General features: G+C 41.2%; 1 protein-coding gene across 1 annotated transcript; it reads right to left on the bottom strand.

The window, feature by feature from the left end:
* Positions 1 to 1445: 1445 nt before the first annotated feature.
* tank (TRAF family member-associated NFKB activator) lies at positions 1446 to 6228 on the bottom strand. Its single transcript, XM_040202160.2, has 8 exons — positions 6016 to 6228; positions 5153 to 5294; positions 4892 to 5000; positions 4647 to 4717; positions 3847 to 3899; positions 3632 to 3750; positions 2699 to 3096; positions 1446 to 2030 (listed from the first exon to the last, which is right to left on the bottom strand). The coding sequence occupies exons 2-8, from the start codon at positions 5249 to 5251 to the stop codon at positions 1854 to 1856; spliced, it is 1026 nt and encodes a 341-aa protein (XP_040058094.1). The 5' UTR covers positions 5252 to 5294; positions 6016 to 6228; the 3' UTR covers positions 1446 to 1853.
* Positions 6229 to 15335: the final 9107 nt, after the last annotated feature.

Genomic DNA, 15335 nt, shown 5'->3' on the forward strand with positions numbered 1-15335 from the left:
AAAAATCCTAGCTGTCAGTACGAGTTTCCTCTTCCAAATAACAACAAATGACAACATAATTATGAGCAAGCAGCTGTTCATGATCCCAGAGAGAAAAGCATGCAGGCTGCACAATGTTCGGCTCTTCGCGGATTAACCAGAGAGGATCATTAGGGATATGCATTTGCCAAAAATATAAAAAGAATAAATGTGTTGTGTTTAAGCGCTGCTCCTTTATCTTATTCTAGTGATTGACTAGTTTGAAATAGTTAGTAGCATCACTACATCTCTTCTGACTAATTCATGAAAGCCAACATAATGGGCGACGCTAAATCAGTTAAGGTTGATGGAACAAATTAATCCGTCATTTGAGCTGTATTTTGTTTTGAAAAGTGATATATAGTTAAAATATATAGTTATGAAAAGGGTTATTTGCTGTATTCACACCAGTTCGTCTTCTCAGCAGTGTTACCAGCACATAGCTGAAGGGTTGCAAGGTCCTCTCCGCACAACAAAGTGTTCCAACACACACGGTGTCCACTTTTTTTTGAACATCGTCACTCTGAAGGTGGAAAATCACTGCAATTGTTTGCGACGGTGTGAATAAATACTGTCCTTGTCAAAAATCGATGATTTGATGATAGATAAAAAATAATCAGGTTTAGTCAAATAACAGCTCACATACATGCTGTAAAATATGTCAGTGATTGAAACACCATCTGTTCCAATCCCAGATGATATTTTCTTACTTTGGTTTTGTAAGAGCGGCCCTGTATTTCCATAACTATTAACTAATTTATTATCCAATATTAGTCAATAGTGACATTTGATAATCGGCACACCTGGAATGTCTTATTTAAATACTGCGTAGAGCCTTAGTCGGCGAAAGAACTAGTGGTGGTTATATAGAATAGTGGTATAGTGGTATAATAATAGAATAGTGGTATATCAATAGGTAAAACCATAACTATATGAATAGCAAGGTAATTGGGAATCTGACTTAACAATAAGCTTGATCCTAACAATGTGTGCTGCCATCTGTGTAGACACTTTTAATGAATACATGGCAAACTAACTCTGCAATTGATTTCTAAATTGGTAATATTCCCAACTCGCTACCCAGGATAACGTACAGATGTTTTAAATTATCTTGGTTGAACTACACAACATGCAACGTCCAATTAATTAAAGTTCTATCAAAAATAGTGCTAATCACCATGTAAACACTAAACATTTAAGGGATGAATATTGTTTCCATGTTGCAATTTATCGTCCGTGACATATTGTGGTTCTGAGATATACAATCTTGCAGTTTATCCAAAAGGTTTTAGGTTTTAGTCTCAAATTCCGTTTTGGAAATTGACAAAGCAAAACTAGTTTCTGTTAAGAAAGTAGTTAAATTGTATATATATTACATTAAGTTACAGAGCATGTTGCACAATTAAAATGAATAAATACACAACTTGAACACGTTATATATTTATGTATTAATACACTTCATGGCCTTGCACCACAACCTGTTTCAAGTTTCCATATTAAAAATAGATCCAAATGATAAAAAAGATATAACAGCTGCTTTATTTGCCCCTATACAGTATATATATATATATATATATATATATATATATATATACACATTTCATGTTATGCATCGTCGTCACTTAGGCTAGAGTTAAATCTCAGTGTGACATTTGAAGAATATAATGGGCAAGAAAGTGTAGAACTCAATTCTTCAATATTAAATAAATGGATCCAAGTCCTGCAGTGTCCTTTCAAATCCAGTACGGCGCATGTTCTTCCAGGCAGGAAGGACTAGACCGTCAATACAGTAAGTACCGGAGCAGTCGGGGCCCCTGAGCCGTCAGTCTCTGCCTTCACCGGCAATTGTCGGCTTCGTTCTTAGTGGAGCAATGCGAGTAGAGGTGGCTGTTCATTCGGTCCTGAGGAACCACGGCGTGGCAGAAAGCACATTTATCAGGACTGCTGCTCTGAGGCGTCGCCAGCTCTGTTCCCACGTCAACCGCATCACCCAGCTGGGGGCTCCAGAGAGGCTGCAGAGCAGGACGAACCAAAGAAAACATTACATTATTCAGAGCGTTAACATTCTTTACACTAACTCTAATAAAGCATGCTGGACCACTTGGACTTTAAATTGAGATATCTGCTTTGAGGAATACAAGAATATGTCAACACAACAGTCTGAACAAATAATCCACAGCAATAAAAAGCAAAACGCTATTCTCAAGTGTTTAATTATCCTGCTATGTATGTGTTCAACCACACCATCACACCAGCCTCGTCTATTACGAATGCCCGCGTGGATGTAATCTAGGGAAATAATTACGCTATGAAAAACTCTTGAACCAAGTTTGAGATCCCACTTCATGTCATTCACAATTTCTTTATTAGGCATTTATACACATCAGCAAAATATAAAATCCCACTTAACCATCAAACTTGTTTCATCAGATTCAGACACTGTAATGTGCTTCCATCTGGCTCACACTTCCCAGCAAAGATGCCAAATATAACCAGAGCATCCATGCTTAAGTAAAAAAAAAAAAGAATCAGCACACATTACACAGTAATACGTTTCAAGTTAAGCCAAGGGGATTTTTTTTATGGACATCACACTGTTTCACTCCTCCATTATCAAAGACCAATCAGAGACGGATCATTTGCCACTAGTTTTCTCAAGACTTTCTCCTGTGATTCTCACCTGCTGGGGTCCCCGCACGCTCTCCTGGGAGAGCGAGGATGATGCGGCGTGGGTGGGGGATGGAGGGTAGACAAAAGGCAGGGGCAGTTCCACGGGCTCCTCTTCCGTCAACGTGGAGGGGACACTGCGGGGAGGCCGCTGCAGGAACACGGCCAGGCCGGCGTGTCTCTCCGGCGCACTGTTCAGAAAGTCGTATTCGCTGTCCGCGGAGGGTGGGAATTTGACACTGAGTTTGGTGAGAGAGTCTTCTAGGTCTTTGTCTTCAGGGCTGGCGCAGCGAGACGCCAGAGGCGTGGGCGGCAGCGGGACGGCCGCCGCTGGCCTCGGTGGCGGGGGAAAGGGCCTCTCTGCCTCTGCCGTGCGGTCCGTGCACTGGATGGGCATGGAGAACCACTGATCTGTCGGACGGCAGGGAGACAAGAGGGTTCACACAGTTTTTCTCTCGTGGTCGCCATGTTGACGTATTGCCGCGCTGGCTTTATTAACAATTGAGCTTTTGACATTTGAAGGAGCATATATATGTTTTTTTAAATATATATGCATTATGCACCTGTATGTGCAATGGCATAAATACACAAAAATAATTCTTATTTCCATTACAAAAATATTTCCATTATATATTTATTATTGTATGAACAATTAGTATCCATTAATTATACAGCTACTATCCAGAGCAAATATTATTCATTTGTCAGTGGCATTTTCAAATATATTTCTCTATTACTTTTTAAACAGCAGAGGCCTGCTACGAATCAAAATAACAATAATGCATTCGAGCAGAGTCCTAGTTAAGGTGTTAATATCCAATTATCTGAAGCTAAATCACAGGTTTATATGACATAGTCAAACCTGGTTCGAAAAAGTACATTTTATTTTTAAAAATGTAATTAACAAAACAATCTGTTTTTAATAAATGTTACAAATTAATATCACCGCTTGATGCATCGCTTCCTCCATGGAACCTTTTCAGATGATCTTTTTGTCTCCTGGTTAGAGAGCGAATCTGCCGGAATTTCCCTTGAATGGCTTCAAATGCATTCAGCATGTCCTGACTGACAAACAAATAAATAAAGAGTAAGGAAATAAAATCCATCCCTTAATTGTAATGCCCATGATTTGTATACCAATAAAAGGTCTTGGAGACATACTAGTCAAAGCTGCTGTTGACTGGACAACTAGAAGCAACAGTACCAGTTTTCTCCTGTAAAAAGACACATTAGATATGCAGTGATCATTACCAACGTGTTCATGTATATGCAATTTGATTTACACGTCACAAATAGATATTTACTTGTGGAAAATGTTTTCTTGCCCATTAAACAATGAACAATAAAGCTCAAGCTGCTGGACTGTAAAAGCGATACTATCCTCTAGCACCATCTGGTGAAGTAAATGCGGATACACCTCACAAGGAGTAAAATAAAGGGAGGATACTTTTACGTGAGCAATGTAATCTTGGTTTCCTGGATTGCTTGAACCTTTGGAAAACAAATGAACGGAAACATGAACTAGGAGAGAATTTTTCTTTGTTTAGTTAACATATGTTGTAGGAAATGTTTACAAACTGAAGATAAATATATGTACTGTGTATAGTTGCATACTTACAAATTAAAAAGGTGATGCTGAGACATTTCAGGCACTAAAGCAGTGCTAAAAAGTCATCATAACGCATGAATCACAAATGGATCAACCAAATTCTGAGCCGTATTGCTACTATTAACTTCCCATTTGCTGTGTACTCTAAACATCTGTGTTGACACGAGGGCAATAACATGCAGCTAAATTACAATCAACATTTGTTTTATGTGAGAGGAAGCTGTAGGTTTGCTCTTTTGCATTTTCAAATATGGGAACAAAAGAAAAAAAACAGTGCTGCAGCTATTATATTGCAGTTTTTTCCAAAGTTGAGACATGAAAAAAGGGCCCACTGTAAGCACAGCAAACCTACCGGGTGCTGCATTTTCTTATAAGCGCTGGCCGCATCAAGGAGATGGTTGCAAGGCTCACATTTCATCTCCCCTGAGGAACATGAAGACGTCTAAATCAACATTTTCGACAGGATGCAATGCCAGGTTAACCAGATTCAGTAAAATGTCTTACAGTCCCATAGTATATAATGAAAATAAAGCCCGGAAAGATACGCAACAGGGGTACGGACAAAAACAGAGAGATCCTCTTGCACGTCTCACATACCTGATGGTTTCCTTTTTGCTGATAACTTAGCTTCAAGTTTTAAAATCAACTGCTGCTGGTCCTCGATCTGCTTTTGAAGTTTCTGAGTATATCGCTCATAGTGTTCACTCTGTAAAAATGAGTGAATAGGTCAACAATAACTGATTTATTGCTATCAGGCTGTGAACCAAAACAACATGAGAAGACACTTATTATTTTGCTGTATTGATAAAGTTTGGCACATTTCAGAGTTGGAGAGAGTCCCTCTTCACGCGTCGTTACCATTTGTTCCAGGTCCCTTTTAGCATTGTCCTTTTCAATGGTGACCTGGCGATAAGCTTCAAAGGCTTTGTTGAGCTGGTCTCCGATGTTCTTTTCCATGCCGTGTGCTCCACAATCATCCCTGACACAGCAGACATGAGCCCTACAAGCGAAACCCAGACGTTAGTGTTTCCAAACTTTCAAACTTACAGTGAAATGAAACACACCATGAAAGACAGCCCTTTTTAGTGAGTGAACCCTTTTACGTTGTTCTAAAAACAGCTTAAAGACATGCCAAATTATGTGTTTCCTTGAAGTAAGATATGAATGCAATAACAAAACCGAGTAAAAGATTACGGTGATACAAATTGCATTGAAATATCAATGTCTCGTTCTAATTCTAACAAATAAGCCTTACATTTGTTGTTTGCTCTTGTCCAGCAAACAACTTTGGAGCAACTACAGCAGCACGCTTCTACTTTCTCTACAAGTTTACAAGCACATTGGAACATCTCGTCAAAAACCAAAAGGAGGCTGATCGGTGTCAGTCTCGCCTATAGAGCTGTCATCGATTATTGATAAACCCTCAACACACACACACACACACACACACACACACACACACACACACACACACACACACACACACACACACACACACACACACAAGGTTAATAACCCCGTTCCCACCGAAAGCAAAGCGATTGCGCTGCAGCGACGCGAACTACCGCGGCGCAGCAGGGAAGCGCCTTAAAAACATGTCACTTAAAGCACTAATCCACAGTTCCGTATCCCTTAAAACCCGCAGGACAGCGGGTTCTGCTCATTCAACCGACCCGCGGGTCCAGCTGCTCCTCTCCGCCAATGAGCGAACGTCCTCTTACCTTCATTCGGAGCAAAACGATCCAAGTCCCCCCCAACTTTTTTTTTCTCTTTTTTTTTTTTTTTGTAAAACCGGGCTTTGACACCGACGCAGCGTCGTCGCCTCAATCTCCAGATGCAGAGTCGCGAGGCGCCGGAGAGGATATGGCAACGTATGTTTTACATGGCCCGGTTGAGTTTTGGGAACTTCCCTCGGGGAATCCCCCTCGCGCTGCGGACTTCCGCCTTCGCTCGATCGCGACCAATCAGCGGCGAGCTGAGGGGAGCGCAGGGCGGTTTAGCTGCTCGAGGGTTCTTCCAGCCTGCGCGTCTGCAACCGACTGTTGTGCGTGACAAAAACACACACACACACACACACACACACACACACACACACACACGCGCGATGACTGGAGACACACAGTGCTCGTTTTACTTTGCAACAGTACGTCTCGCGTTGTTGCATGTTCTGCAGATCCTGTCCAAAATAAGAGGAAGAGGGGTTATAGGTTTTAACTTTTCTGTCTGCCGTGTCAAAATAATGTAATTAAATGGGTTTACTTTTGTTGACATTGCACTTCAGTGGGGTAGCATTCCTTCACAAATGTGCAATTCATTAAATCAGCAAAGGATAATTGGCATTCTGACCTACATGCCCCTCTGAAGGCCAGAGGTATTAGTTTATGTTTTGCTTATTAGATCATTCAGTTTATATGGAAACCACTAAAGTACAACTGTGTTCTTTAATTGTGTGGCCCTGTCATGTGCTCAACTCAACAATAGTTTAACATACTTTAATTTATTTTTTTTAACTATCTTTGCAGTTGAACTTTGGAAAAGTGTATCCCTCCTTTAGGTCTGGTTTAAAAATATTAAGATGGTGAAAAATCAGTTGTGTTTAGTTAAACTGAGGCTTCTTTCTCAGGTCAAACGTCATAGCGGGAGAATAACAGGTTTTAATAAGGAAATGTGTGATCTCTGAACTCAAACTAAATAGATGGCCCCTTATTATTTTTCTTAGTAACACCTGTGCATCTCAAACAATGATAAGTAAAATTCTTTGCTGGTAAAAAAAACTTTTAATCTAAAAATGTTCTGTACCTTTTTTTTCGCCTTTTCTTCTTATTTATCATCAATCGTGCAACATATGATAATTTTATTTATCTTATTTTTAACGTGTTGCATAGTTTCTAACCTAAATAAGAATTGTATCCTCATTATTCTGTGTGTGCACATGTGACATAGCTGTAAATGAACTGGGCCCAGTGATCTAATTCCCTGCGGCGAGGTCAGAACTGTCACCACTGGAGGTCAGCAAACACAAATTATTCTTCAATCAATTGCAAATGAGACTAATCGTGATTAAGTGGACAGGCCTCACTCCCACGCGGATGCATAATGAATAACAATTTCTCCCACAGTCTGTATGGACACAAACACTTTGTGGCTTGACAGCAACAGCATCCAGGCGCGATCATCTGCTCTGCATTACACACATCTTGAGGTGAGCTCTGCTGAGCTGTGGTGCCCTCTGGCGATGCCGGTTAAGAACAAAAAGTAACTTGTGGCCACAATTTATACCACATGGGATGAGGTTGTGATGTGAAGGCCTCTTTATGCTCCTCCCCATCCACCTCTAAAAACGTGTTCTGAACCAATCCTACGAGTTCCCTGATGAGGAGGAGATAAGGATGACAGTTCAGTTGTTCCACAGCCAGCGGTGGACGATCAGCTCACATGGCTGTGCATGGCGGCCCTTCTGTTGCAGCAGTTCATTTTCCTTTGAAAAATGACAGGACAGACAACGTTTTGTTTTTTTAATTCTACATTCTTCCTCTTTGAATACTTCAGTGGCTTAATTCCCTCAAATACCCCGAACTATACACCCCGAGGCATGTGCGCATGTTTCACCGCTGTGGTACGCATATTTGTATAGTCTTGTTTCCAGCATGAACAAACAAAGTGATTCATGACGCAATACTCGGTCCTTGTGACAACCCGGGAATCCCCTCCTTATATCCACAGAACTAATGCATTTACCCCCTCATCAATCCCCCATTATCTTACTTGAAACTGTGTCTGCACATGATTTAGGCGTATCACTCGGACTCCTTGCTACGTTGTCAACTCTCCATAAAAAAGGGCAATCCAAAAAGTACCAGCTGGACAACATAATGACCAGTAGATGGCAGCCACGAGTAATTCATTGGGATGCTGTGTCTTTTTTTAACTTGATTTATAACAGATTTTAAAATAATTTAGTGGCCACAGTAGGTACAGTATAACACACTGATGTTGTAATACATTTTTTTAAAAAGTTGTAAGTGATCAGTTTTGACAGTGTCAATTGAAAGAGCAGATGCCACTTGTGCCAGCGCCTACAGTTTCCATGTAATATATATTCCAAATCTACGTATGTTGTTAGTAATAATGATGCAAATTATCTTTTTCTTCAACGACCATAATACACTGGTACTGATAGCTTACATTACTTAAAGGCCCTTTAACGCGGTGACGTGGCAAAGCCTCAAATCAATTTTTAATCATGTAATAAATTACTGCACACAGTAACATTTTGTCATGAGTGAAATCTTAATCGTACTTTCTCACATTATGCTCCTTACCCCTCATGAGGCAGAGATGATGTGATTTTTGATTGGCAATTTATTTTTATCAAATCAAGTGTTTGTGCTTACAAAGACACAATGTTCCACTCTTTGTATTTCGCGATCCGCTGATATTAATGGATTAAAACTACCTTCAGAGCCGCGTATGAGCATTTTTCTTCCGTATCATCAGTCAGTGAATTAGTGCAGAGCTTTGTGGGGACCGTCCAGCACGGCGGGAGACCAGCGGCCCGGTTCCTCCCGGCATCGTTTCCTGGAGCCACAGATATTGTCGTCTTGACCCTCGCTGACATTCCAACATCAACCTCTGATCCTCCTGAGAATGACTTACACTCCCAGAGTGCCATCGATCGGTATGTGAAACAACAGGAACAGAATTCCATCTGAGAAGTGTAACATATTATTCGTGGGTGCTTTGAGTGACTCTTGTCTTGTGGTAAAGAACAATGACATCTTAGACTGTAGTGAACACAACGTAATTTACTCATAATAAGTCCCATTTTATTTCTTTCCTTTTAGCTGACTACTCAGAATGCAATATGTTACCCAAAAAAACAATACAATTAGGAATATTGCTGCAATATACTCTTTATTAAGTTCTCCTGTCATGCCTTGGGAAAGCTAAACCTCACTAGATGGGGAAATTGCAAACATAACATGACAGATTTATGAATACTTTGATGTAGCAGTCTTCTTTGTTTAGTCACTCTCTTTTTGTCTTTCTTACTTCCAAAGTACCAACAGTACTTGGAGTACCTCCCAATGTGCTTTCTTCACTCTCATGAATCATAATCTCCTCCACATAGCTCTGCCATGGATCATTGTCAGCTACGACGAAATATGTGTATTTCCGGGCGTTGCGAGACCACATATAATGAATTAACATCATACAACAACCCGTAGGGCTGAAAAGGAGACAGCGAACACGCAGCTTGCATTCATTATGAAGCATTGTTGCCTTCAGACTGGTTCTCAATCTCTGTTACATGCAGCCACCTAAAGCACATGCGCCCAATGTCCACATTAAAGTGAGCGGGGGGGGGGGGTTCTGTTCCCCCAATGCACATATGTCAATACCCTGAGCTCACCACTTACTGTACAAGAGGACATCAGTGTTGCAAAGAGGCCTCATGCATGTTTGCAGAAATGATCTCTAGGGACAATCCCAAAGATGGCATATAAAAGGATTGGTTGTTTTCTGTTGGTGGGGGTGGGGAGGGGGTTGCCCTTCGTCCATTAGGACATCGGTGCGGTTTATTGAATGATCTGTTTACTTGGTATCCATATTTAGTTGGATGACTGGACTATTTGCATGCTCAATACCATGTATCTACTGGTGTGATCGTCTGCACCCCGGGCGCTCCGTCCCATTGTCCTTTGTGGTGTGGTGTTCGCTGGTGAAAGGGATAATAGGCTTAAAGGGGGCCTGATCTAGATACACATCACACTGGAGCCAGGCCGGAGCTCAGCAGTTGTAAATCTTGAGCCAATGTAAGGGTCCCTCCACGTTTTCCTCCGTGTCTGGCAAAATAAACAATCTGCTGTGGGTCTGCAGAAATGTGGGATCAGACCGAGGGCAGAGCGGAGGACTCCGGCATGCCGGGGGGGAGAGGAGGAATGTAGGGGTGGGGGGGGGGCACGCAGATCAGATTCCAGGAGCCCTAGAGAGAGGTGGAGGAGGATGAAACGAAACCTTGCTGTCAGGAGACCAAAAAACTACAAATGAAAGGAAAACGAATACTAAAAAAACGCAATGTCCCCTTTGTCGTTTCCCGCGTTGTCTACATTAAAATGTGTGTAGTGTGGTTTCATTCATCCAAATTGTTGTGCCAAAACAATCTTGACACTGTAAAGAGGTGCAATTGCTGTTTTATTTCTGGAATATGTGAAAGCGTGAGTGTCAGAGCAGAGCTGTGAGACACAGCAGTTGCCATCAGATGCCACAATAATGTTTTGGTCGAGGCTGCGGCCCAAAGAGCTTCCTGCTTTTTGAAGAGAACAGGATGGGAATGAGTCAAGTGTGAGAAGACATTTTTATTGAAGTCTTTTTTCATGGGGGGATTGTATTATTGTCAGTGTACCTTCACTCTTCTCCGCTCTTGTGGGCTAATCATTTTTTTCTCCAGCTAGGAGCAAAACTAGTAATTGTGGTTCTTTTTTATTAAAGGACCAACCTACTTGCTTTTAGTTCAAACGCAATCTAATAAGATGTTACTCCAAACTCTATCTTTGAGGCAGAGAGTCTTTCCTGCAAGCGAATTGAATTTCCTGACTGATAGTGGGAGGAAGTTCTCTCCCTGTTCCTGTTTCATAAGAGCTAAACCACAAACCTCTCATTGAACAAAATGTTGTCTACATTACACTGTATGCAAAATGAGTGGCATCAAACTAACTGAAACAGGAATATCTCTTTAATCGTCCTTTAAAGACTTGATTTTGTTACCAGATAGTATGACGCAAAAAATGATGCAGAAAGCTTGATAAGATTGATTGATTGATAGATTTTCAACAATCTTGCTAAGAACAAACCCTCGATTTTTGTTCAAAAATCAATATGTTTTAAGTATTTATCTTACTGCAAAATGTCATTGCGTTTGAACATTGTTAAGCCCCCAAAGTGAGCCAACCATACATTGTTGGTTGTCCTCAAATTGGTGCATTGATTTCTAATTTGTCAGTAGATAAGGCATTCCAAAATCAATGGACATGTTGGAGGGTCACAGCATTGCGTGCGTTTCTCGCAGTGGGTGAGGCATGTGAGATCGAGGACCCCACTGAATGCCTTTATTTCTGACTGGCTGTAGATTTCTCTCATCGCTGCTGCACAAACAAATTGTTGTGATTGTGATTTGCTGTGTGGAACATACCTGAATAAGCACCGAGCACGAGTTGGCGTCTGCTGTTCAAGCAAATGCTCTCCATTTATCAAAAATATATGGGGGGTTTTCTGAGAATATATACCAATGGAAGAGCTGACTGCAAGTCGGTTATACAGCTTAGTAGGGTGAAATGGCACAAAATGTCAGTGGAGGTGGAACAAAACTGAAGAAGTGAAAGGACAAAAGAGGATATAAGAAGAACGTCCATTGCAGACTTCATATAAAGAGCCCTCCAGTGTTCTTCATTACCGAAGCTCATGAAAGTTGTATCAGAAGGAGACTTTGGGCTTCTCATATATGATTGCTACTAGCACCATGAAACTGAGAGCATGAATTCACACTATCCTACATTAACATGGAAATTCTATTTCTTGGTGCATTAGCAAATCGTCAAATCCGCTTCCTGTTGTGTGAATGGACTTTATAGAACAGGGACATTCATTCATGTTTCTTGTAATTAAAAAGGGATGGGAGGATGTATCTGAGGATTGAACTGCTCACCACATGACCAAACAAAGTCTCATTGTATAAAAAGTTAAATGAAAAAAAGGCCTTTATGTCAGTTTGGATTCTGCAGGATTATTGATATTTTAAAACAACAAAGTCAAAAATCATCACATCTTATTTGTCTCCTCAAACAGACAAACAACATGTGTCTCATTACTGAGTTTAACTGCACATTCGAGGCATAACAAGCTCGGCAAAGTAGTGATCATTTGGTAATATTTTGGCAGTTGATAGCAGGCTGCCTCCACCAAAGTAAATTTAAATGTATTGTTACGGGGAACGCATTGACTGCCATGGTGAGAACCCAGACAATGGCATTACGCTGCGGCTGAACAGCACCATACAGTGTTTTCAATAAAGTTTGGAGAGTTGCCTGGCAGCAGAATGTAAACAATGAAAGAGCCCTGTGGCCCTGCTCTTTATGTCAGTGTCAGGACTGAAAGAGCTGCCATTGTACACACATAACTCTCATTCTCAGGACATTTGACACGCGCAAAATGAGGGCAGGCTCAATAATAAAACCCTTCCTGCTGCTGTCAAGTACGTCCTCTTATTTGTTGGAAAGACATTCAGAAAATGTTCAAATGTGTGTGTGAAATGTCAGTAGGTAGGAAGAATTGAGGAAAACCTTTTCGTACAACTTTTTGTGAGGACAATTTTAAAGAAGGCGCCATTTGTGTTTGCCTCCATGTTTGCATACTGGTTTTACATCACTTCATAAAGTACTGTCGGGGACCAATGGAACTGAATTGCCATTTATCATCAAAGCTTTAGTCTTTTTTATGTAGAAATATAGAAATATGTATGAGATGTCGTAATGGACACTGAAAATCACTGCGATACGAAATGTCCATCATAACATCTTATATAAGATGGTTGCAGTGATTTTCCGTTTCCAATATTGTGATTTCTAAATAACCTTTACAAAAAATGAGTCACGTCTTGATGGGTTACAGAGAATCTTGGAATAAAGACTAGGATAGACCGTCTGGTTAATTAAAAGCCTAACCATATTCTATAAACTTTAGTCATCCACAATTGCTCATTTTTACATGGAACCAGTAAGGTGACTCATTCACTTTTGGATAACCGAGCAGGGCTTTTATGCCTGCACCTCCTTCAACCCCCCTTCCTCACCCACACCTAAATAAGGGACCAGAGCTTTGAATATGGCCTGTGTTCCGGGTGACACACACACAGGAACTCACAGCTCTCTTTTGTGGCAGAGTTAACAGTCAAGAGTCAGGGGAAATTAATCAGCTCGTTACACGCAGGAAGAAAGGTACAGAGGCTCTTATTAAAATCTTCTATGAGCAGCTAAAATACATCTCGGGAATCCAAAACAGAGATCGAGTGAGGAGAAATCTCTCTCTCTCTCTCTCTCTCTCTCTCTCTCTCTCTCTCTCTCTCTCTCTCTCTCTCTTTTGACTGCAATTGCTGTTTGCTCGGACAAAACAGAGAGCAACATTTTTTTCATAAACCTCAGCTAGTAGAGACTATTTTCATTAGCTCCTGGAGGGGTGAGACAAGTAGCACAAGGTCCTAAAATAACCACTCTCTCTTATTTCCCTTCGAAATACCCATCTTTGCATCAATGCATGTTTGTACCTGTTTGAGTGACTGTGCATGCGCAATCTAAACTCCCAATGAAAGGAGATCACCTTCAGGGTAACAGCATGCACTCTGGTTATCTAAAGGCTGCTCTTTACTATGAAAACAACCTGAGCAGGGATTTGGGATTTATTTGTATATACTGCAGGCTGCAGATTCAAGTGGGATGGAAAAGCAATGGGATACATTGGTTTATATAGGTGTTGCTATGGGGCTACACAAACGCAGGGATCAGGGATCACCTTTCCTTTCACGGTTTCATAAAAGGTGGTGTTCAATTGCCTCTCTGGCACCCCGAGCAGAGTGCTGAATCAGAGCCTTCCTTTAATGCTGACCCACTGACTCCCTACAGCTCTGCTGGTGACCTTTGCTTCCATTTGGGGAAGGCATATAGCATATCACACCTAAGTGTGGCTACATCAATATCATAGGAGGTTCTCAAGGCTAATTTCTGTTGGAGACAGCACCGAGGACCCACTTTTACACCGTTCGGCCAAAGCAGAGCCCCGCGGTCACTCAAGATGTTATCACACTGCGCCGTTTGGGTCGATGAGAACGGCCAAAAAAATAACACAGGGAGTTATTTGTTCTCGCGGACAATGGTGACACGAAACAACTGTTATCAGCAACTGTGACCCAAAATCCGGAAAACCACAGGGTTCATCTGTTGAGTCAGAAGAAGACAGCAGCCATAGCGTGGTGCTTCTACCTTGCTGAAGGTTGCCATTAATCCCCATTTTCTGCAGCCACCAGTGTTGGTTTTCCAATCAGCAGGTGTCAGCGGTGGGTAGATTGCTTTTGATTTATAGCTCAGCCTGTCCCTCTTACCTGCTCAACAAAGACTTCCCCCACCACACAAACCACCAGCACCAGCTCTCACTCACATCAAGAGAATCCTCCTGCACACGATGCATAATAGAAGCCATCTCTTTCAACAGAACATTTTGTACTGATAGACGTCATGTTGAAAAAGGTCACACCTTAAAGGAATAATGTAAAGCGATGTTTACAAATAATCCTAATCTAGTTGTTTCTAGATATGCAGATTATTTATGTTTTATTGCGGTATTCACTGGGCTGATCATTTACTCCAGTAACAACACTTCCTGAGACATGTTTGTTTGTATGGACATGTATTGGACATGTTTGTTTGACATGGAGCCCGGCTGCTCCATGTCCCATGTCGAATTGTCCCTGAGCAAGACACCTAACCCCTAATTGCTCCCCGGGCAAAAATGTAAAAGCCGTGGGTTAAAAATGCAATGTAAGTCGCTTTGGCTAAATTACCTGTAATGTAATGTAATGTATGGGCTTATTGTGTGTTAAAATAGTGTGCATTCTCTTTCCAAACGGATGCCTTTTAATTTGCCTTATTAAAGCTGAATGCTTATTCAAACCGAACATAGCTAAGCTTGATTCTTTTTTTACCACTTCTGATAGCATTCTCCATTGTGTGAGAGTCAAACTCAGAAACCTGCCAGGATATCACATGGAGCAGCCTTGACGGCGGAATGTTTGGTATGCATCTTTTAATACACGAACAACAGGTGTAAACAGTGTCTCCTTAATATGCGTTTGTACAACGAAACACTATAGATTATCATACACGAAAATACATCAAATACGAGCTGGAAATAAATACTACTAAATTCTCATCAGAGCGAAAAGATGCCAAATGATGTGTATTTTGGGATCGTTCTTTAAAACAAACACCCCTAC

The sequence above is a fragment of the Gasterosteus aculeatus genome, chromosome 16 (genome assembly GCF_964276395.1).
Source record: "Gasterosteus aculeatus chromosome 16, fGasAcu3.hap1.1, whole genome shotgun sequence".
NCBI classification, from domain to species: domain Eukaryota; kingdom Metazoa; phylum Chordata; class Actinopteri; order Perciformes; family Gasterosteidae; genus Gasterosteus; species Gasterosteus aculeatus.